General features: G+C 33.1%; 2 protein-coding genes across 4 annotated transcripts in view; both read right to left on the bottom strand.

Moving 5' to 3' along the window:
* Window positions 1–357: 357 nt before the first annotated feature.
* Window positions 358–25162, bottom strand: part of LOC143067272 (uncharacterized) — a 121548-nt gene continuing 96743 nt past the window's right edge. For all 3 annotated transcript variants that reach the window (XM_076240396.1, XM_076240395.1, XM_076240397.1), the window contains 12 exons: window positions 18906–19021; window positions 18459–18540; window positions 9984–10151; window positions 9076–9162; window positions 8429–8523; window positions 7452–7559; window positions 6712–6772; window positions 5537–5644; window positions 5021–5085; window positions 4270–4341; window positions 1675–1844; window positions 358–761 (listed from right to left, as the gene is read on the bottom strand). In XM_076240396.1, coding sequence (XP_076096511.1) covers window positions 532–761; window positions 1675–1844; window positions 4270–4341; window positions 5021–5085; window positions 5537–5644; window positions 6712–6772; window positions 7452–7559; window positions 8429–8523; window positions 9076–9162; window positions 9984–10151; window positions 18459–18540; window positions 18906–19021 — 1362 coding nt within the window. In that variant the 3' untranslated portion in view covers window positions 358–531. The remainder of the gene's footprint in view (window positions 762–1674; window positions 1845–4269; window positions 4342–5020; window positions 5086–5536; window positions 5645–6711; window positions 6773–7451; window positions 7560–8428; window positions 8524–9075; window positions 9163–9983; window positions 10152–18458; window positions 18541–18905; window positions 19022–25162) is intronic.
* LOC143069808 (uncharacterized) lies at window positions 11857–14290 on the bottom strand (the record flags this gene model as incomplete). Its single annotated transcript, XM_076244614.1, has 1 exon — window positions 11857–14290. A coding segment is annotated over one exon (1401 nt), but the record flags the coding sequence as incomplete, so codon positions are not given.

The following is a 25162-nucleotide window of genomic DNA, read 5'->3' as shown; positions in this document are numbered from 1 at the left end:
ACAACAATTGACTAAGATCAAGCACTTGACACATTGCACAGACATTTGTGTGTTGAACTGTTGGTATGTTTAGGTTTATGTACCTTATGATTTGTGCTAGCTCACTATATAACAAAAGTGGCACTTTGGAATAAAGGTTAAACTCACTATATAACAAAAGTGGCACTCTGGAATAAAGGTTAAACTCACTATATAACAAAAGTGGCACTCTGGAATAAAGGTTAAACTCACTATATAACAAAAGTGGCACTCTGGAATAAAGGTTAAACTCACTATATAACAAAAGTCGCACTCTGGAATAAAGGTTAAACTCACTATATAACAAAAGTCGCACTCTGGAATAAAGGTTAAACGTAATGGTTGTTTATTTTTATTAACATAGAACAGAATGATAGAGAAAATTTGTATTTTCTTTTTTCTAATAAATTTCATCTATGTGTACATATAACAAGACAAACTTCATTTTACAACAAAGCCATTAAATGTTATGTATGATGTATTTATAGAAATATGAGATAAAAAAGCAATAATTTAATCTTTAACAAAGTGCATTATCACAAACAATAATAAAGACTGCAAGTAAACATGTGGTGAAGTTAGACATCCAGTGTTAGTATTAGTCTTCCTATTTGGAGGAGTGGTTGGTGGTTTCCTTTTCACTTCTTCTATCCAGCTATCAATAACAGTTTCTAATATGTTAAGTGGCATTGGGCCATTTTTCAATACAACAGAATGGAAATCCTTTATATCAAATGAGTTTCCTGAAAAATATTATTATCATAATGTGTGCTTTACTATTTTAACAACATAAAAAGAATTTCATCTGTTTTATATTTTTTTTTATTTCTTGTAATTGCATTGTCAATTTTAAAATTTTAAAAATAAAACTGATACATGATAACCAATTTTACAAGTTCATTCAAATTTAAAACATGGATAATATAGAAAGACAGATAATATCACATCCAAATGTAATGTTGTTATCCAAACACAGCTAATGATATTTAAAGTAACCAACAGTTAATGACAAACCATCCAAATAAGCTTCATCAATCATGTATTTATATCTTGCAGTCTATTAATGTTGGTTTTTGGCATGCATTTGTCTTTGCAAAAAAATTGTATACGATTTCTGTTACCAATAATTGCACGTATGGTGTCACAGACAGTTGATTGTACCAAAACCTGTATTTTTGGAATTTACTTATAAATCTATAAATAAAAGAATACTTTGCAAAATCCAATGAACATGCATGTTTATCTGTCCAATTGTATGTAAAGTAACTTTTTTCTAAATATTGAAATATGCATTTTGGTATGACGAATACTTCTTGCTGTGTTGAAGATCCATTGAAGACCCATTGGTTGTTTTATTTTTTATTTTACTTTTAGGTCGGATTGTTCCTAAAGTTTCTTTGACACATTCCCCATTTTCATTCTCTATTTTTTTTAAGTAGGTACTTTCCTATGTCTCTCTTCAACATAAGTATGGAAAAGTATTATGGTAAAAATAGTATAAGAATTGTAAAATCTGATTCAACATTTGAGCATTTCAAAACTAGGTTTTTCTACAATGATGCTATGGTTTGGCAAAAAAATTACACATGTCTATGAAACTCCAGTAGTTATATTTTAAAGTAGTTGTGTATATAAAACAATATGATACAATTATACCTAATTCTTCTTCAGCTTTCTTTCTTAATTCTTTAATTTTCAGTTCTCCAATTTTATAAGCACATGCTTGTCCTGGCCAAGTGATATATCTATTTATCTCATTAGACAGTTCATTTTCACCTGAAGCAGTGTAGTTTGACATATATTCTATAGCTTGTTTTCTAGACCACCTAGAACCAAAAATGTTCATCATAATGTGCTGCAAGTCTTATCAAAGAAACCAACATGTTTTTGGTGGAAACAAAAACTTCAGATGCACTAATTAATTTGTAAATTTAGTTAGACTATATAACGTTTTCAGAAGCAACAACATTGTCCTTTTATAATTATAGTTTACCAAGAAAACACTCTGATCAGAAACACTTATTATTCAATACTGTTCAGAGTGCCAATATACTTCAGTGTTTTTCACAGCTGCTTATTCAGTTCTGTTCATACACTTCACAGTCTTAACCTTGGTCATCCAACAGTTCTTGGTGTAAAATAGAATATGTATGACAGGTAATGAATTTTTACTACAATGAGACTTATTCGACTGCCAAAATTAAATGAACATATATTACTTGGATATAAATGAGGTCAAATTATTGTCTTGCAAGTAATCATTGATTTGGTTTTGACTTATTTTATCAAAATTTTTAAAGATGTCTGAACACTAAATCCATTGGATGTGTATTAATTGATACATGGGTGTAGAAGAACATAAATTTATTTATAATTTGTTATTAGCTTTGAACTACTTTCTAGTAGGTTTCTACAAAACTGTTAGATCAGTGTTTGATTCTTATATCTTTGTGTTAGTTGTTTTTCTTTTTTTGCATCCTTGATATCTGTTTTGATTCATTTGTCTTTGTTTTTAGTGCATCCTTGCCTTCTGTTTTCATTCTTTGGTCCTTGTATTGTTTGTAGTGCATCCTTGCCATCTGTTTTGATTCTTTTGTCTTTGTGTTGTTTTTAGTGCATCCTTGCCATCTGTTTTGATTATTTTGTCTTTGTGTTGTTTTTAGTGCATCCTTGCCATCTGTTTTGATTCATTTGTCTTTGTGTTGTTTTAGTGCATCCTTGCCATCTGTTTTGATTCTTTTGTTTTTGTGTTGTTTTAAGTGCATCCTTGTCATCTGTTTTGATTCTTTTGTCTTTGTGTTGTTTTTAGTGCATCCTTGCCATCTGTTTTGATTATTTTGTCTTTGTGTTGTTTTTAGTGCATCCTTGCCTTCTGTTTTCATTCTTTGGTCCTTGTATTGTTTTTAGTGCATCCTTGCCATCTGTTTTGATTCTTTTGTCTTTGTGTTGTTTTTAGTGCATCCTTGCCATCTGTTTTGATTCTTTTGTCTTTGTGTTGTTTTTAGTGCATCCTTGCCATCTGTTTTGATTATTTTGTCTTTGTGTTGTTTTTAGTGCATCCTTGCCATCTGTTTTGATTCATTTGTCTTTGTGTTGTTTTAGTGCATCCTTGTCATCTGTTTTGATTCTTTTGTTTTTGTGTTGTTTTAAGTGCATCCTTGTCATCTGTTTTGATTCTTTTGTCTTTGTGTTGTTTTTAGTGCATCCTTGCCATCTGTTTTGATTATTTTGTCTTTGTGTTGGTTTTAGTGCATCCTTGCCATCTGTTTTGATTATTTTGTCTTTGTGTTGTTTTTAGTGCATCCTTGCCATCTGTTTTGATTATTTTGTCTTTGTGTTGTTTTTAGTGCATCTTTGCCATCTGTTTTGATTCTTTTGTCTTTGTATTTTTAGTGCATCCTTGCCATCTGTTTTGATTCTTTTGTCTTTGTGTTGTTTTTAGTGCATCCTTGCCATCTGTTTTGATTATTTTGTCTTTTTTTTTAGTGCATCCTTGCCATCTGTTTTGATTCTTTCGTGTTTGTGTTGTTTTTAGTGCATCCTTGCCATCTGTTTTGATTCGTTCGTCTATGTGTTGTTTTTAGTGCATCCTTGCCATCTGTTTTGATTCGTTCGTCTATGTGTTGTTTTTAGTGCATCCTTGCCATCTGATGAGTCAAGCCACCTACAACAGTTCTGGTGTGCTGTTACACTACTGTCTAAGGTTAGGAAGGAAACAACCCTCACAAACATGTGTTGTCCCCACCACATTCTATATATGCCTTTCCTATCTTTTTTTATTTTATTTTGCCATTTGATTAGGGACTTTCATTTTTGAATTTGCCTCGGATTTCAGTATTTTTGTGATTTTACTTTTCCCAAGTCAGATGCCTGTAAAACAGTGGTTGTTTTTGGATGATGTCTTTCGTATTATTTTTTTTTGTTAAGTGTTTTGTCATTTATCAGGTTGTTGATTTTTTCATATGAATTGTTCCATATTTTGTTATAGCAGGGCTTTTTCCAGCTGCCTTTTGTCAGGGTATGGTTTCTGTTCATTGTTGAAAGCTGTATGGTGACCTATATATGCATCAATCACTTGATTTGTACTCTGTTGAATAGGTTTATTATAGGCAATCATCTCCTTACTTTGTATAGCCATTGATGTTATGGTTAAGATTTCAGATATCCTTCTATATATTCTAGTAAATAAAATTATTACTTGATATGATTCAATAGGTTCATTAAATTGTAAAATTTATTTAAAATCCTTACCCCATATAGTGGAGTCCAGTGTCAACTACCAGTCTGCAGGCTCTGAATATTTCCTCGCTATAACGACCTAACCTATATAAAATTATATTCAGCTTTAAAAAAGTATGCATCTTCCCAACAGTCTCCAATACTGTAAAACCTGCTATAAAGGTTACCTCTATTAAAGGAAAAATCTTGTCAAGTCCCTCTCATTTTAAACCTTAATTCAAAGGTAACCCCTCTTATGAGGTCAGTTTTTCCTGGTTTCTAGGGTGACCTTTATATGAAGGTTTGACTGTAGTTTACTTTGTTCTTGAAAAGTCTCACAAGGAAGCCGTGAAGGTCTATAAATCTATGTGGTATTTTCTAAATATGTGTTTTGTCTCTTTAATAAAGTCAAACCTTCCAATTAATATTTAATAGTGTGTCTTTCTATGTTGTGATGTTATACTATTGTTTCAGTAAAGGGAGAAAGTTTGGTATCATTTAAACGTTTAACCCCGCTGCAAGCTTAAAAATTAGTCATAAATGTGAATTAAATACTTGATGTATCAAGTGGAACTGCAAGCTACTGCTCACAGATGATACCCCGCCCAAACATTTTGGTAAACAGGAAGTTGCTGAGTGAAGAATCTGAAAACTCATCACACTTTATAGCAGACTTATATAAACCCTAAAACAATCTTTCTGAAATCCTTGTAATGTTACAGTTAAAATAGACAAAAATATTGTAAAAATTTTTTTCATCATTTGTAAACATACAAAATCTTACATTTGAGCATCAGTCTTATAAACACCCATTTCCTCTCCTAAGTATTCAGCATACAGAGCCCAACCCTGAAATGAATATACATGGATCATACGATAAAAAAAAGAATGCATGAGATACTTTTAAAATACCCATATACTGGATAGAAGACAAAACATACAAATGGAATCACACCTTTATAATTTATGTATGATACAGTAATTTAAAAATAAATTGTGACAATGATAATTACCATGCATATAAAACATTCTAACTGACCCTATATCATGATTTTAACCTGCAAATCAACTTGTTATTTGAATTTAATTGTTGAATGATCCATTTTTCTCTGCTCTGAATTTTCTATTTTAAGGACAGAAATAGACAAACATGTTTGAATTCTTAATTTGCACATATCTAGAAAAGAACCCCTACTACTTTCAAAAAGGATAGAAATTATACAGATATACATTCTACCAGTCTATTTATGAAATATGGCATATCATGCATGAAAGAATTGATAAATATATATATATATACCTCTACAAAAGCTGTATAAAAAGGAAATAGTGTTGGTGGCTGGAAATATTTACTGTCTAAACCATGTCGTCTAAAACCAGCATTCTTAGCTAAGGATTGTATGCTTATCTGTAATAAGTTATTTAAACAATTATATTATCAAATAATATCTACAGTTAAAATATTTATATATGAAATATTTTGAATGTGCATATATATATAGAGAGTCTATAAGAATCTACCAACCAGTAAACTTAATAGGTATTGGTATCGGTATTGTTACACAATCTTTTAGACTCACATATATATATAAGGTTGGTAGATTCTTATAGACTCTATATATATATATAGATTGCCTAACAATTTAATTTTAACACACTATTTAATATGTAAATATAAGAATGTTTAAAATATGGTCTTAACGAAAAAGACGAGAAAAGATACAGGAAAGATAAAGAATAATTTAAAACAAAGCATCGTCCTATTTATCCCGTAATATTGGCCAATGGACGTTGCTAACTTCAACTACTAATTATGTATTTTCAAGGCAGCTAAATCCAAGTGCAACATATACATTGAGCTGCAAAATTTTCTTATTTTCAAGGCAGTTAAATTCAAGTGCAACATAGACATTGAGCTGCAAAAAATTTTCTTATTTTCAAGGCAGCTAAGTGCAACATATACATTGAGCTGCAAAAGTTTCTTATAATCTACATCCGATTTCACCTGGATAGATGCACGCTTGATAAAGCTAGTTGGTCTAGCGAAATATTGCGTTTATTTTCATCATTTTGTAAATATTTTAAACATTCTTATATTTATATATTAAATAGTGTGTTAAAATTAGATTGTTAGGAAATCTATAATTTTATTTGTGTAATTGAATTAATCTCTGTACTGATTAATCCACACTCCCATAGATTTGTATGTCATGTGCTGCTATATATATTGAGATATCTTGACACCAAATCGCCTGCACTGTAGCCGTCCCACTAAACCACACGACTTTTTTTCTGAACAAAGATTTGATTTGGTCAAAATTCTTATCTTTATTTGAATACTCACAGTTTATAAATAGTTTTATATACCAACAACTGTCATAATAAAGAATTATAGGATAGCTTGATGCCCAATATGAATATTCATGGGTTAAGAACACAAATATGTTTATCAGATCACAAAGCAAGAAGTCTAACCTGTAGATGATGGCCTGGAACTGTTTCATGCAGAGCCAATGCCATAAATCCAAATGTTGGCCTGGAAAAGAAATAGATACACTTAATATGAATGATAGTATAGTATCAGTATTGTAACCATTGGAAGAAACCATCCCTGGCACCATTCAGATTTAACATTTTGGTTATATCAATGTTCATGTTAAGTCACTACTACAGCGTCACCTCTAGACCAGCACATAGCCCAGTATTTCCACATATGTGTATTGGGTTACAACATTTTGAATTTGACGTCTTATGGACAGGTATGCCTTTCTTAGACTTTGCCCTCTTTGCATTTTCCTCCTTTCTTGTGAAAGAAGAGGATCTGCTATTGGATGACTGGTGAATGTGTTTCCTTATATATCTCACTTCTAAATTTTTTTTTTTTTTTTTTTTCAAATTCTGTTTTATTTCTTTATCTAAATTTTGCAGCAGTTCTTTGCAGTATTTTTATCCACATTTAGTTTATCTCCGATCTTAAAAGAAATTTTAATCTAAAATATATAAACTAAATGTGTCATAATAATTCCAACATATAAGTAATTCATTTTAAGTCATATGAAGGAAGACAAATTAACAGCTTTTCAAAACATGTATTAAACATCTTTATGACCAATTATTTATATAAATTTCATTTAGTTAACTAATTTTGGTGCATGTTTGTTGTCTGTGTTATTAGAAATATTTTATCAGTTTAGATCATATAAATGTAAGCTTACATTTCCGAAGGATGTAGTCCATTTACTTGGAATGTTCCTGGCTTTGTTCCATCCGGGGACCCTGTTAAATACATGCCTAGGGGTCCGTTATACGGCATAGGTTCAACTCTATAGTACAATAAAAAGTTTATATTTATAAGTCCTGAACATGGTGTTAATATATATATGACATACAGGTGAAAACAAAAACAATGACATCATATAAATGAATAAAAGATGTTACAAATATGTAGAAGGAAAAATGCAAGGACACCTATATACATAGATAAAAAAAATACAATTATATATCTTAAACAGCTAAAAACTTATATTCATTTTAACTACCACTATTTTCCAACAAAACAAATTCTGTACAGAATAAAAACTAAATGCATAATATGATCAGAATCTGTTTAAAACAGATAATAGATGTAGGAAGATGTGGTATGAGTGCCAATGAGACAACTCTCCATCCAAATAACAATTTATAAAATAAAACCATTATAGGTCAATGCACGGCCTTCAACACGGAGCCTTGGCTCACACCGAACAAAAAGCTATAAAGGGCCCCAAAATTACTAGTGTAAAGCCATTCAAACAGGAAAACCAACGGTCTAAATACATACATTTGTATATCAATCCAACAAACACAGACCTTTGGTATTTCATTGCTTTTACAGAAAAAAGAAAAATATTGATGACGGATCTAGAAAATGTAAAACAAATTAATATTGCAATCTATATATGATTAGGCAAATAAATACCTAACTACTGTAGAAACATTAATTTTTGTGGGGTTAAAATTTCGTGGTTTTGTCTCCATAAGATTTAATGGGGATTTAATTTCATCGTTTCCTTGAATGTTAGTGGTATTATACAATTTGTTATATGGAGGTTAAATTTTCGTGGGTGTTTTAATTTCGTGGATATATACCTTCCACGAAATAAACGAAATTAAATCCTCCACAAAAATTTCTCCTCTAACAGTAACTACTTACACTAGTGGTAGATTAGGATTGTCTTTGAACAGAGTATTTAGTTTGGGTTCTATCTGTCTCTCAATAATATCCTCAAACGTTGAAACGACTTCATCCTACAGATATCAAATAACAAAACATTTTTTTTTGTAAGTACATACTTATTGCTGTTGACAAGGTGTACTGTGAAGTACACCTCAATATATTAGATTGTAGGATCTCATGATTTATTATCAACATGTTATTAATAAATAAGGAAAGAGTAGTATACCGCTGTTCAAAACTCATAAATCTATGGACAAAAAACAAAATCGGGGTAACAAACTAAAACTGAGGGAAACGCATTAAATATTTGAGAACAACGACACAACATTAAAATGTAACACACACAGCAACGGACTACGCATTAGACAGAATCGGATGAGAATAACCAATATAACAGATGACATTTTTTTATGAGTAAAAGATTCATTTGCTTCACCTCGAGACGGTCACCAAATCTTTTTTCTTATTTATAAGTTAATGATAATGCAGAAAAGGGAAAAAAAATAGAATCTCAAAGAATTATTCATTGAAATAATTTATTTTATTTTATAATATTTATCAGGTTTTTTTTTAAAGTATAATAATTGACACTATGAGTATGAATAAGCAAAAAATATACTCACCTCTGTTTTTAAGAAGTATGAAGAATCATTTTTGAGTTGATTGAAACCATCTTTTATACTTCCATTCATTCCCATTTTCCTAAATATCTATAGAATAGAAAAAAACACTTAATTCAATAAACCTAAAAAAATAAATAAAGGTATCATAAAAACAAGCCGCCAAGTGTTGATATGAATTATCATTGATATGGTCTTATTTATAAATTAACTGTTTACAAAACTTTGAATTTTGAAATAGTAAGGATTTTCTACCTCAGGAATAGATTACCTAAGCTGTATTTCACAAAATTTTCAGGAATTTTGGTCCTCAATGTTTTTCAACTTCGTACTTTATTTGGCCTTTTTAACTTTTTTGGATTCGAGTGTCACTGATGAGTCTTTTGTATACATAATGCCCGTCTGGCGTAAAAACAAAATTCAATCCTGGTATCTATGATGAGTTTATTAAATTGAATGTAACATGAAACAAAATTACTGAAATTCCTAATTAAATGACATATTTCGAAATAAAAAAGATAATTAGAGGGAATACACAAGCGCAATGTATAAAGTTACCAGAAATGGAAACTTTACAAAAGGAAAAACAACATAATTTCTATTCTGCAATTTACAGTTCTGAATGGTTGTGAAAGATATCTTGTAGTACTGTATAGTATAAGATAGAAATACTTGTATATATGTAATGAATATAAGCACAACTTTCTTAATTGAGAATTTTAGTTATTATCCATGGTTTAGCTGAAGAAAATATTTTGGTTGATTTTTGTACCATATCATACAGTAACAACTAATAGTGCAATAAATAAAATTTGTAATGAAAAACAATGTTTAAAAATTTGCTGAAATTTTTGTACCCTCCAGCCTTCTTAAGTCAATTTTCTTAATATTTTTAAACTGCGAAAACTCACAGCTTTCATCTGTGTAGAAATACGGGAAACTTCTTCCAATCCTTTCCTGTGAACTTCTTCTGGACTAAGTTGCAGTGAGGTATGCCATTTCAAGCAAGCCTTATAATAGTCCATACCTCTATCCCACGACCCTACACCTAAACCTGGTCTTGTGTGCTTAAGATAAGTCTACAATTACATAAACAATATTCATTTTTAAGTAACCAGTGGATATATGATCTAACAGTTGACTAAACTCATTGTACAAACTTTGTTCAGAAAGCTATTAGTTAGAATTAAAGTAACCTTGGAATAAACAACAAAAAAATAGTCAAGTTTTACAATAATAGATTCTCATTCAAGTCAATGTAGGGAACAAAAAGCTTTTAAATATATGTTTTAATAACTGTTAAAAATATTTGGCTTTCCAATGTTTGGTGTCGAAAGTATCTTATGGAAATTTATTTAAAAAAAAGACTTATAAAGAAAAAAAGATGTGAGGTAAGTTTAGGGGTAGTTGTCAATGGGACACAAACTCAATAACACAATATCAAAAACACATGTATAACATTTCAGAAATAGGCATATTGGTATTCTTATCTATTTTACACTTACATATGCAATTATCAAATGAATAAATATAGTTTACACTTTAACTTGACACAAGTCCCTGTATGTGTGTGTTGTTTAAATGATTTCCAATATCAGTGACAGAGTAATAAAAACACAATGCAATTTTTTGTATTACTTGCATAATAAATTGTGTGTATTATATTTTCAATCTTCATTTTGTTGATTCTAAATATCTTATGACATGAGATTTGGTGGTGGAATCTGTTTCTCTAATGATTTTCAAACAATATTCAGTCAAACTTCAGTTAATCCTTCCTTTCCAATGATCTGCAAAAAGATGTGTTCTTTCTATGTGATGTCATCAGACATGGTCGCCTTTTTTTTATGCCATCACAATAGGAAATTCAGGGGAAAGCAAGAAAATTCGACGGATTTTAACAAATAAATATTTGTCATACAATGCGTGCAGAAAGGGATAAATTGACGAGGAATTAGAGAAGAGTTTTTATCTCTGTTGTTCTTTTATCCAGCATTCATTTAAAGGACAAGGTACAATAAGGGCCATTTTTGGCCCCTGTCCAAATGAATTGAATTTTATAATTTTAATAGACTAAATATAGAAGCTTAAAAAAATGACAATTTTTTTTTGTAATTATCATTTGTTGGTTGCCTAGCAACAGATTTAAAATCTGCTATTTATGCGCTATTTTTAACCATATTCATTAAAAATGTGTTTTTTTTTATATGAATAAAAATGTATCATTGTACAATACATATATGGAAATCTCTAACTATAATGTCTCATTTATCTGAATTATTAAATACGAGTATTTATCATATCTTCGCCACAAGAATGACCCTTAGCAACAGCACTGTATACTAAGCAACCACAGCCTTTAATATCTCTTCAAGGTTTATGCAACCCCTCATGTGTTGACCAAAGCTAGGTATCTATTGTTAGGTGATTACATGACAGTTGTAAATAACTTACATTTTGTTAGCTTTTTAATGCTTGGAAACTACCTAGCAACCGTATCCATTGCGTAGCAACGACCTTTCTCTATATGATTTACGCTGATATTGTACTTTTCTTATGTTAATTTGTCATCTATACGGTTTTGATATTTTGTAGATTTATCACTATCCAACTTGAAGCTTGGTGTTTACTAAACGAAAAAAAAAACGCCACCCCCCCCCCCCCCCCCAAAAAAAAACAACAAATAATAAAGTCTTACGAAAAAGTTTAAAAAAAAAAAAAAAAAAAAAAAAGTTATTATGACCTTCAAGGCCTTCTCAACAAGTATTATGTTAAGTCCTTGTACAATAGCAGTTAAGTTAAAAAAAAACAGAATGCATTACTGGAACTATTGATTTATTCAATGATCAAACAATTATATAAATAATGAAATAACAGGCAGTTTTCTTTGACAAAATTACACAATGTTCTGTGAATGTTCGTGGAACCAATGAAAATCATCCTTTGTAAAAAGTTCCACTGCATATAGATGAAATTGAAATCGGGAATGTGCATGTCAAAGAGACAACATTCTGAGTATAGAGTATAAACCGCCAAACAGGTATAACTTACTAGGTTAAGTATGTATTACGCAGAAACTTGTAAAAAGCATCTTAAGATATAGTGTAATATGGACAACAAAATGTACGCCATTGGTCTGAATCAAAACTGTCGGATGTTTGTATTAAAAGTGAAGGTAATTAGATAAACCTATCATAGTGCATAATCATATATCAACACATTTCTTTTGGTATATATGTACATAATACCACATAAACAGGGTAATCTCCAAAGTGACCAAAGTCTTGTTTATTAAAGACACATAGCATCACACGTGATTATCACACGTCAATCAGCTCCAATGAGGAAAAACTTTAACAAGATTTGCTGACAAGGTGTACCAAACTATCTTCTATTTCAGTATAATTGTAGTTCATTATTTAGATTTAAATATTGTTTAATGTAGAGTATGTTCAGTAAGAGCAAAAAGACTGATACCTAAGCTATGACTAAAACTCATGTGGATCTAACCTCATTGGCAATCATAACACATCTTCTTTTTTATATATCTGACATGTGACTAAAAATGTGTACAAACATATTCTTATTCTTAATTAGTGAGCAGATAATTAACAGTAGATCAGCGAGAAAAAAAAGTATTCAACATTAAAATCTAAAAGTATTCCGCAAGACAAGAACAATTTTAATCGAATGCTGATCTCCGAAAAAAAATCGTTTGTTAATACAACAATGAAAAAACCCACCCCCTGTTGAATAAATTCACTATATCTATGCATTTACATCTTAACCTCTGTCAATAAATATGAGTGTCAGAGATTCACTCCTCAATGAAACCGTCACTATCAGAATCGGAATCTGTTTCAAGTGGCACATCTTTTGCATTCAAAATTGAATCTGCATATTTACACGTGCTTGGTGTCTCTAGTTCCCACCTGCTATAACCAAGGTACCACATTGTAGATGCAATATGCGCACAACAACCAACCACCCGGGCGCCAACTTTACAGGTGCAATACCAACCAGTGACTTCATCTCCACTAAATTCAATCCATAGACTGTACACTCTTGAGGACGAATGTCTGGATGTTAGTTTTACTCGTAATAGATTAGGACGGTCACGGCAAGTCTGGAGCATGTAATTGTCATCAGATAGATGGCTTTCTGTATATCTTGGGGCTTGCTTCAGTTGATATACTCCCATTGTAATATCTCTGATTTGTTGGAGAGTAAGTTTCGGAAAATCTAAAACGTTTTCCGTGCCATTTACTTCAGAATAAATAGCCTTTTTGCGAATTAGATTATTGTCCTCGACATACTTCTGTACCTGGTTACCAAGCTGTGCTTTATCCAGCATAGTTTGGCCGATCTCTTCATTGCAAAAATCATTAATCAGTGGAGCCCGGAAGCAATTAATAAATGCAGAAACAATTCTGACAAAATCTCCAATATAGGGAACGAAGTGGTTTGAAACGACCTTGTCGAGAAAGCGCCACTGTTTAATGCGTCCATTGGCGCTTTCAACTACCCATCGAACTTTTGTTATAAGTCGTGAAGAATTTGCCTCCTCAGTAGTGTGTTGTTTTTGTCCCTTTTTGATGAAACAAGGCATCTCTACCTTCAAGTTCATACTCTCAAGGAAAGCTTGAGCATCTCTGAAACCTCTGTCGACTACTAATACGTCATCGTCCTTTATCCATTTCTTTATATCTTCAGCATTGGTTTTAAATAAATGCTTGGTAATTGAGGCATCGTTGTTGTGGCCATTGGCATAATATGGCCCCAAGACACTCAAAATGTAGCCATCAGATCCAACTATAATCATGGGCTTGACTAAAGGTCGATTTTTGTGCATACTGTAGGTTTTCTTCTGGAACTTGTGGTATGAACTTTTCTGTATGTATATGTATGTCCCATCTAGGATCAGAACAGCTGTGTCTTCATTGTTTCCTGTAAACAATGTTTTGGCAGTTGGAGTTGTATGGCTCTGGGCAAAAACGGAATGACTCATATGGTTAAATCCTAAAAATGATGGAACAAAATTTTTAATTAGAGATTCTCGAGCTGAGTGTACGGCTCGCCGTATATTGTAGGACTTAAGGCTGAAAAGAGTTCCCAAGATTGTGTTCGATAATCCAGTGCGTAATTTTACTAGGAGAATAGCAAGACATGTTCTTATTGAGCGTACCTGAGAGTTTCTTAAGTCTGTAACATGTGTGGCGACAACGTCAAACGGTTGTTTGGAGAGTCCAGTGAGATTAACAAAATCGTCATCTGACATAGCTATCTGGACATCAAAATTAAGTTTTCCAACATCTTTTAGCATTGACCTGGTTCTATCCAACAAGTTGTTTACATCCGTACGGTTGAAGAATGTCGACGGAGAAGTATGCTTTAATGCTTTCAGAGCCTCTTGCTTGAAGTATTTACCAACAAGGTGATCAGAACAACACCTACTGTTCGTGGAAATAAAGATGCCCTTGTCTATAAATGTTTGTGTCTTGGCTTCATTGGGAACAACAATAAGTCTATGCCTATTTGAATTCTGCTTCTTACAGACAATACACATACGGTGTGATTTTGTGGTAGAACATATTGGAAGTTGTATTGTTTTTGGACTAAGGACGCCTCCAGAGCTTGGTTGTTTTTTTTCATTGCTTTTATTTTTTTCTGCAACAGTCACATTGTTAACTAATTTGTTAGCCTGAATTTCTCGTTGAATTCTTGTTCTACATTTTAAGCAAATTGCGTCATGTTCGTACACATGTCTTTTTAAAATTGACTCTACATAGTTCCGTAATCCAGAATTAAATATTGCTCGTCGGTTTGTCTCTTTTAAATGCGTTTTCATACATATAATGCAACTGAAATTTCGTGGGGTAGGCATCCTCACAGCATTACCTAAAAATGAAAATGAAGGAGAAATTACTTTAATTATTTAATCCAAAATCGTTTACTCTAATTTAACCTTTATTTTTAGTTGTATTATTTATCTTCCTGTGAACCATAATGCAAAAAACAGGAGCAGATTAAGCCAGTTTCAAAAAAGAAGGTGGAAGTTGTTCATACCTCTTTTGACCAGGCTCGGAACAATATTTTCCGTAATATACCCATATCAAACAGAAATCAAATGTATCTATACACAAGTATAATGACGAGAACGTTATGCTATTATACAGTCGCGGTAGTTTGAATATTCAACAGATGGACAAGGCGAATGCAATATAGTTCCTCTTTTAGACTGGGTGTGATATGCTGTATAAGACTAATTGTATAGTATCTAGTATGCCATACGAGATGCAAATTCATGCAGCATATATTTAAACATGCAGTAACAGTCTTAGAATATTGTGATGTTTGAATGGTGGCTCTCATCAGTGACGTTAACCCAACATTAAGTTTCCCATATATCATTATTTTTGTTCATCTTTTCAATAGCAGATCACCTTCAATGCCGAATCATTTCAATCCAGCTGACACTTGTGCTTATTGTATGGTCTTGTGCCGAGAAGACCATTGCAACCAGTTTTGTTAAATATGTATAAAATAATTTAAAAAATAGTGTTGTATATATTTACCATTCCTTATGTTTCTTCATTTCTATCAATGTAAATACTGTAACCCCTTATGGATGTACCTGAAATAGATATCGAAATATATGTCTAATATATAATGAGCGGCTGCAAAATTATTTATCTTTATTAAACAGCCTAAAAAGGCTACATTCTCTTATCTTGTAAAATATATAGTAAGGAGGCATCGGCTACAGACATGTATTTCACATTCTGAATTATAATACAATTGATAAAAAAGTGACCGAAGACTACAACAGTCATGCTGCTGATATCGAATTTATACTGAGCCAAATTGAAATATGAGAGAAAGTTTTTTCAAACAAAAGTGATTAAGTATTAAGTCTTATAGTAATTTTTGGGGTCCTTTATAGCTTGCTGTTCGCTGTGAGCCAAGGATCCGTGTCGCAGTCCGTACCTTGATGTATAATGGTTTACTTTTATAAATTGTTACTTGGATGGAGAGTTGTCTCATTCGCACTCATACATCATATTCCTATATCTATATATTATACATGTTTAACAAAATAACTATACCAATTTCGAAAACTGTAACAGGCATACGAACGTCCATGAATTTCATTATGTGGTGTCCATGGTTTACATAATCAGGATGTCAATTCTATATCTGTAATAAGACAGAAAAATATATATTATATGAAACCTTGAGCATCAGGTCGTCCGAGCATTTGTGTAACGTTTAATTATGTTATGATATATGTATATATATTTATTTTTTCATTTTTACTTTAAAAACCAAGGGCCGGAAAATCTATCTTTAAAAACATGTTAATGTTATCTGTTGATAGAAGTTAAACCTTAAAATATTTCGTGTATGTCTGAAACAACTATGTTATATCTACAATTTATATATGAACTCCCTTTATAGCCGATTTCGTTGAGTGTGTAGGCAAAGGTAATATCTTTGGTAAGCTTGCTTGTTAGCTGAACCATTCAGTCATTATTAGGTTAGGTGTACTATCCTCTTTGCAAATGCATTGATCGTCCAAAAAAGGGGATTCAAACCCCCAGATCCCCCCCCCGGCCCCTGGATCCGCCACTGCCCAAGTTACCTTTGGCTACACACTCAATGAAATCGGCTGTAATATTATTTCTTCAAATGACTTCTATTCAACTTCTCTCAGGGACGAAATCAAAAGTTCAATGTAGTATAAAAATTCACATAGTTTTTCCACTAATTCCCCCCCCCCCCCACTCCCTTAACTTAATTTGGGGAAAATGATTGACCAATAGGGATACATGTTAAATCGAAGTCAAAGAAAAAAAATAGCAGCCATTTTATCATTCCACCCAAGTTATTTGATATAAGTTTGCTATACAAATGTACTTCATTGATCTTTTGATGTCGTCCCATATTGAAAAAATGATTCCAAGGGCAAAAAAAATTGATTGAGGCTCAAACTTGGAATAAAAATCTGTTGCATACCGTTTGAAGTGACTAAAACTTTATGTTTAGAAATCAGACTAAATTGCTGGCTATTATATCATGAACTCGAGCATTTTTCTGCTTTTCTTTCTTTTTTGAAATAAAATAAAATGATAAAATGATACAAGTAAAAAAAATGAAAAAAAAAATACTAATAGTAGTGGTGAGATTCGAACGTAAGACGCCCGAACAAAAGGCAACGGCGTTCCCAGTCGACTACGTTGTCATCATGACAATTACAGTGTAAAATGACATACTTATCACTATTGTTTTTTTTTTTTTAATTTGTTATGTTCTCCGTTAATTCTATTTGTAGTCGAATTCATACGGAAATTGGAAATTATTTTACTTGCAAAAATTGTTAAATTTTCATGTTAACTCATAAGAAAAATGATACTGTAAGGCTGAAAGCAAAAAAGGTTGTTTTCGGCGGTAGTCAATTTCGCAAAGTCGTCTGCAACCGGACCGATATTTTGTTCCCAATTTTCACATATTCTGAGTATATTTTTTACTTGAAACGAAAAATTATTTTCATTCAAATTCTTTGTAGCTGTAATTTATATCATGACTCAACCGGTCTCAGGTACACATGAAAATGGCTGTTTTATCGTGTGTGCCAAATGCCGATGATACGTTTTCACCATTTGTTTGTTGATCCAAATTGGTTAAACAAAATCTAGATTGATAAAAAGAAAAAAAATACAATTTGAAGAATGATTGCCAAATCTCAAAACTAAAAACCTCACCTTTGGAAATATTCTTGATGTAGTTGGTGGTGTCTGGTAATCACAGTTGAATGCGGAGTTTTTCAGCCCTTTCTCCGATTTCGCTCCGATTTTACTATTACGGCGAAGTTGTTGTTTTTTTTTGGGAGATAGTTTTATTCATATTTGAAGGCCTCCGCCAACGTGAGCCAAAAGTTTCTCTTCATTATCAGAAAATTCTGTTTGAATGCTATCCTTATCACCATTCTTTTCTGTGGCTCACGTTGGCGGAGGCCTTTAAAAACGAAGAATTTCAGTCCAAAAATCAACATTTTGGTACCTTTTGGTGTAATTAGGTAACTTTAAGCAACCCAAAATCGGATTTCTGCTTTACCAAAAATTAAAATCCGCATAAGCTTCTAAAGAACAGATATATGCAAATTATTTCCGATTATAATTTCGTTTATTTCATGAAAAAAAAAAATTACAAAAAAGGGGGCCAAATACGGCCCTTAGTGTACCTTGTCCTTTGTTTAATTCTCAATATATGTAATGATTAAATCTGAAAGTTTCATTGTTTCGAAGAAGGCAGGTGTATATGAGTAGTATCTTGTTGAATCTTAACATATTTGACATGAACATTCCTACTTATATGTGATTGCTTACCTCATTTATAAAAACCTCCATTTCATTTAAAGACCTCATGTAATCAGTGATTGCTAATTTCGCCTTTTCCTTTATATTTTCCCTACAAAGAAAATAGGGGTTTTTATAAAAATTTCAAAATTTCAAATAATTTTCATAGTAACATATATATCTTCATTTGGAATTTCTCACAATAAGATTAGGTTTATAAAAAATCTGAACAAGCACTGACAGGAATATCCAGAAAAGCACCACAGCTGTATAAAATTTATGTATGGGCTTTAATATTGGATAAATCAAACCTTTGAAAAAAAATGTCACTAATCATGTTAATAATGGAATAAATTTGAAAAGATGCAAGTAAATATGTAATATAGCTGTGTTCTTAGGAAGCTTTATTTCCTGTCTGTTATAATTTCTTTTTAACTAATGAATTATAGATGAGGATTAAACTGAATTGAAGCTTACTTTTCTTCATGGTTTATGGTTGAAATCTGGTCTAAATCCTTTGTGAATGGTTTGTATAACACAAAGTTTTCGCTGTCTTCAGTAATCATCTCTCTTATTATTTTTGGTACCTTTTCCTGGGAGAAAAAACGAATGTTTTTATTGGAGAAATTTCATTGTCATTTGTTAGACAATATATGCATATGTTTCTTTTTATCAAAAAAGTTCATATTTCATATTTGGTCATTGCAATCAACAGAAATTTAATGAAAGTATGGGTCCTTTATAAAAAATGTTGAAATATATGATTGAACAAATTATCAAACAATATAGGGTTATTGCATGAATATTGGGGAATGGACGTCAAGTTGGTTACTTATTCCCAATTCCCTATTCCCTATTCGTTACCTATTCGTTACCTATTCGTTACCTATTCCCTATTCCCTATTCGTTACCTATTCGTTACCTCTTCCATATTCCCTATTCGTTACCTATTCCCTATTCCCTATTCGTTACCTATTCGTTACCTATTCCCTATTCCCTATTCGTTACCTATTCGTTACCTATTCCCTATTCGTTACCTATTCGTTACCTATTCCCTATTCCCTATTCGTTACCTATTCGTTACTTATTCCCTATTTCCTATCGTTACCTATTCGTTACTTATTCCCTATTCCCTATCGTTACCTATTCGTTACTTATTCCCTATTCCTTATTCGTTATTTATTCGATTTTTAATATCCTTCCCCCTTTTTAATTGTTTCTACTCTTATATCTGGTAATAGTTCTAAATTTGTTGAGGTAAAATGATCTTTTTATGACCTATTTATATGTGTTTGTGCTCAACCGATCCTTTTACTTTATGTTCGATACTCATTTGTTCCTTCTTTGATTTTTATACGTTCTACCTTTTAACTGCTTTATGTCCGTATGTTTGAAGATGGATCTTGGTTCGAAGCGATGAAATCACCGTGTTAGCGCTTGTATAAAAAAGAAGATGTGGTATGATTGCCAATGAGACAACACCCCACAATAGACCAAAATGACACAAAAATTATCAACTATAGGTCACTGTACGGCTTTCAACAATGAGCATAGCCCAAACCGTGTAGTCACCTATAAAAGGTCCAGACATGACAATCTCAAGTAATTCAAACAACAAAACTAACGGCCGTATTTCATATACAAAAAAAATAAACGAAAACAAATATGTAACACAAAAACAAACAATAACTACTTAATTTCAGGCTCTTGTCTAGGGACAGGCACATACTAACATAATGTGGTGGGGTTAAACATGTTAGCAGGGTATACATCGTTTCGGAGCATTCTATTACCTTGTTTAATCCGTTCCATCACTCGCTTATAATTCGCTTATAATACGTGTATCATACGTTGCACCTTTTAAAACATGATTTTCAATTGTTTAACTCTATAAGTGCATATGTACCCGTTCCAGCGCTCGGATAATACCCTGTTAAATATTCGTTACTTATTCGCTTTTAATACGTTTGTTGTACGTTGCACCTTTTAGAAAAGGATTTTCAATTGTGTTCATATCTCTGTTGGTAATAATGTGTTCTTATAGATGAAATACCCCTATTATCGCGTATGTACCCGTTCCAGCGCTCGGATAATACCCTGTTACTTATTCGTTCCTTATTCGCTTTTAATGCGCGGGGTATACGTTGCACCTTGAAATAAATCGTTGTTTAATTGTGTTCATGTCTCTGGTGGTAACACTGTGTTCTTAGAGATGAAATGACCCTATTAGCGCGCATGTACCCGTTCCAGCGCTCGGTTAATACCCTGTTACCTATTCGTTACCTATTCACTTATAATACGTTTGTTGTACGTTGCACCTTTTAGAAAAGGATTTTCAATTGTGTCCATGTCTCTGGTGGTAACAATGTGTTCTTAGAAATGAAATGACCCTATTAGCGTGCATGTACCCGTTCCAGCGCTCGGTTAATACCCTGTTACCTATTCGTTACCTATTCACTTATAATACGTTTGTTGTACGTTGCACCTTTTAGAAAAGGATTTTCAATTGTGTCCATGTCTCTGGTGGTAACAATGTGTTCTGAGAGATGAAATGACCATATTAGCGCGTATGTACCCGTTCCAGCGCTCGGTTAATACCCTGTTACTTATTCATTACTTATTCGCCTATAATACGTTTGTTATAAGTTGCAACTTTTAGAAAAGGATTTTCAATTGTGTCCATGTCTCTGGTGGTAACAATGTATTCTTATAGATGGAAATCCCTATTAGCGCGTATGTACCCGTTCCAGCGCTCGGATAATACCCGATTACTTATTCATTTCCTTATTCGCTTTTAATGCGCGGGGTAAACGTTGCACCTTGAAATAAATCGTTTTTTAATTGTGTTCATGTCTCTGGTGGTAACAATGTGTTCTTAAAGATGAAATGACTCTATTAGCGCGCATGTACCCGTTCAAGCGCTCGGTTAATACCCTGTTACCTATTCGTTACCTATTCGTTACCTATTCACTTATAATACGTTTGTTGTACGTTGCACCTTTTAGAAAAGGATTTTCAATTGTGTTCATGTCTCTGGTGGTAACAATGTGTTCTTAAAGATGAAATGACTCTATTAGCGCGCATGTACCCGTTCAAGCGCTCGGGTAATACCCTGTTACTTATTTGTCCCTTATTAGCTTTTAGTGCACGGGGTATACGTTGCACCTTAAAATAAATCGTTTTTTAATTGTGTGCATGTCTCTGGTGGTAACAATGTGTTCTTAGAGATGAAATAACCCTATTAGCGCGTATGTACCCGTTCCAGCGCTCGGCTAATACCTTGTTACTTATTCTTATTTCAAGATTTCAAGGTGTAACGCATAGCACGCGTATTTAAAGCGCATAAGGAACGAATAAGTCACAGGGTATCAGTCGAGCGCTGAAACGGGTACATATGTTCGATTAGGGTTATTTCACCTCTAAGAACCGACAGTTACCACCAGAAACACAAACATATTTCTTTTCTTAAAGTGCAACGCATAACACACGTTTTATAAGCGAATAAGAAACGAATAAGTAACAGGGTATCAGTGTTGCGCTGAAACGAGTACATATGCGCTAATAGGGTTTATTCACTTCAGAGAACACATAATTACCGCCAGACATGAAAGCAATAGATAATCGTTTATTCCAAGGTGCAGCGTATACCAAGCGTATTAAAAGCGAATAAGGAACGAATAAGTAACATGGTATCAGTCGAGCGCTGAAACGGGTACATATATTCTATAAGGGTAATTTCACCTCTAAGAACCGACAGTTACCACCAGAGACACAAAAATATTTCTTTTTTAAAGTGCAACGCATAACACACGTTTTAAAAGCGAACAAGGAACGAATAAGTAACAGGGTATCACTGAGTCGAGCGCTGAAACGGAAAGATATGTTCTATTAGGGTTATTTCACCTCTAAGAACCGACAGTCACCACCAGAGACACAAACATATTTCTTTTTTTTTAAAGTGCAATGCATAACACACGTTTTATAAGCGAATAAGAAACGAATAAGTAACAGGGTTTCAGTGTTGCGCTGAAACGAGTACATATGCGCTAATAGGGTTTATTCACTTCAGAGAACACATAATTACCGCCAGAGACATGAAAGCAATAGATAGTTGATTTATTCCAAGGCGCAGCGAATACCAAGCGTATTAAAGGCGAATAAGGAACGAATAAGTAACAGGGTATCAGTCGAGCGCTGAAACGTGTACATATGTTTTATTAGGGTTATTTCACCTCAAAAAACCGACAGTTACCACCAGAGACACAAAAATATTTCTTTTTTAAAGTGCAACGCATAACACAGGTTTTAAAAGCGAATAAGGAACGAATAAGTAACAGCGTATCAGTCGGGCGCTGAAACGGGTATACATATTCTATTAGGGGTTATTTCACCTCTAAGAACCGACAGTTACCACCAGAGACACAAAAATATTTCTTTCTTAAAGTGCAACGCATAACACACGTTTTAAAAGCGAATAAGGAACGAATAAGTAACAGGGTATCAGTGTTGCGTTGAAACGGGTACATATGCGCTAATAGGGGTTTTTCACTTCAGAGAACACACAATTACCGCCAGAGACATGAAAGCAATAGATAATCGATTTAGTCCAAGGTGCAACGTATACCACGCGTATTAAAAACGAATAAGGAACGAATAAGTAACAGGGTATCAGTCGGGCTCTGAAACGGGTACATATGTTTTATTAGGGTTATTTCACCTGTAAGAACCGACAGTTACCACCAGAGACACAAAAATATTTCTTTTTTAAAGTGCAACGCATAACACACGTTTTAAAAGCGAATAAGGAACGAATAAGTAACAGGGTATCAGTGTAGCGCTGGAACGGGTACATGCGCGCTAATAGGGTCATTTCATCTCTAAGAACACATTGCTACCACCAGAGACATGAACACAATTAAAGAACGATTTATTTCAAGGTGCAACGTATACCCCGCGCATTAAAAGCGAATACGGAACGAATAAGTAACAGGGTATTATCCGAGCGCTGGAACGGGTACATACGCGCTAATAGGGTCATTTCATCTCTAAGAACACATTGTTACCACCAGACACATTAACACAATTCAAAATCCTTTTCTAAAAGGTACAACGTACAACAAACGTATTATAAGTGAATAGGTAACGAATAGGTAACAGGGTATTAACCGAGCGCTGGAACGGGTACATACGCGCTAATAGGGTCATTTCATCTTTAAGAACACATTGTTACCACCAGAGACATGAACACAATTGAAAATCCTTTTCTAAAAGGTGCAACGTACAACAAACGTATTATAAGTGAATAGGTAACGAATAGGTAACAGGGTATTAACCGAGCGCTGGAACGGGTACATGCACGATAATAGGGTCATTTCATCTCTTAAAACACATTGCTACCACCAGAGACATGGACACAATTGAAAATCCTTTTCTAAAAGGTGCAACGCACAACAAACGTATTATAAGTGAATAGGTAACGAATAGGTAACAGGGTGTTAACTGAGCGCTGGAACGGGTACATGCATGATAATAGGGTCATTTCATCTCTTAAAACACATTGCTACCACATGGCTTTGAAGGCATAAAACTTTGCTCAGTGCTCAGAGCACAAAAATCATGCTCAAAACATAAAATCCAGCAATTTGATTGGTTGATTTTCGAGTCTGAGTACAAAAATCATGCTCGAAAGTTTTATGACCGTGAGGCCAGAGGCATGGACACAATTGAAAATCCTTTTCTAAAAGGTGCAACGTACAACAAACGTATTATAAGTGAATAGGTAACGAATAGGTAACAGGTTACTAACCGAGTGCTGGAACGGGTACATACGCGCTAATAGGGGTATTTCATCTATAAGAACACATTGTTACCACCAGAGACATAGACACAATTGAAAATCCTTTTCTAAAAGGTGCAACGTACAACAAACGTATTAAGAGCGAATAAGTAACGAATAGGTAACGAATAGGTAACAGGGTATCAACCGAGCGCTGGAACGGGTACATGCGCGCTAATAGGGTCATTCCATCTCTAAGAACACATTGTTACCACCAGAGACATGGACACAATTGAAAATCCTTTTCTAAAAGGTGCAACGTACAACAAACGTATGATAAGTGAATAAGTAACGAATAAGTAACGAATAGGTAACGAATAGGTAACAGGGTGTTAACCGAGCGCTGGAACGGGTACATGCGCGCTAATAGGGTCATTTCATCTCTAAGAACACATTGTTACCACCAGAGACATGGGTACAATTGAAAATCCTTTTCTAAAAGGTGCAACGTACAACAAACGTATTATAAGTGAATAGGTAACGAATAGATAACGAATAGGTAACAGGGTATTAACCGAGCGCTGGAACGGGTACATGCACGCTTATAGGGTCATTTCATTTCTAAGAACACATTGTTACCACCAGAGACATGGACACAATTGAAAATCCTTTTCTACAAGATGCAACGTACAACAAACGTATTTAGTAAGTCCAATCTACCTATAGAATCACATGAGTGAACAGATGATCACATGATGCAAATCAGAACGAGGTTGATCCTTTGTAATGCAAAGTTAGACTATTTATTTAGGAGACAAAAAAAAAAAAAATTTCGTATATGTTAGTGTTTGGATAGTCAGGAATTGTTCGTAGTTTGAAAGTTTTACTATAGTGATGTTATTCATAATTTTCATTTGACATGAAATTATGTTTGTAAACAATTTTCTTTGTTAATGTG

The sequence above is a fragment of the Mytilus galloprovincialis genome, chromosome 3 (genome assembly GCF_965363235.1).
Source record: "Mytilus galloprovincialis chromosome 3, xbMytGall1.hap1.1, whole genome shotgun sequence".
Taxonomy (NCBI): Eukaryota; Metazoa; Mollusca; class Bivalvia; order Mytilida; family Mytilidae; genus Mytilus; species Mytilus galloprovincialis.
Note: the sequence above shows the minus strand (reverse complement) of the source record. Positions and strands in the feature narration are given on the sequence as shown.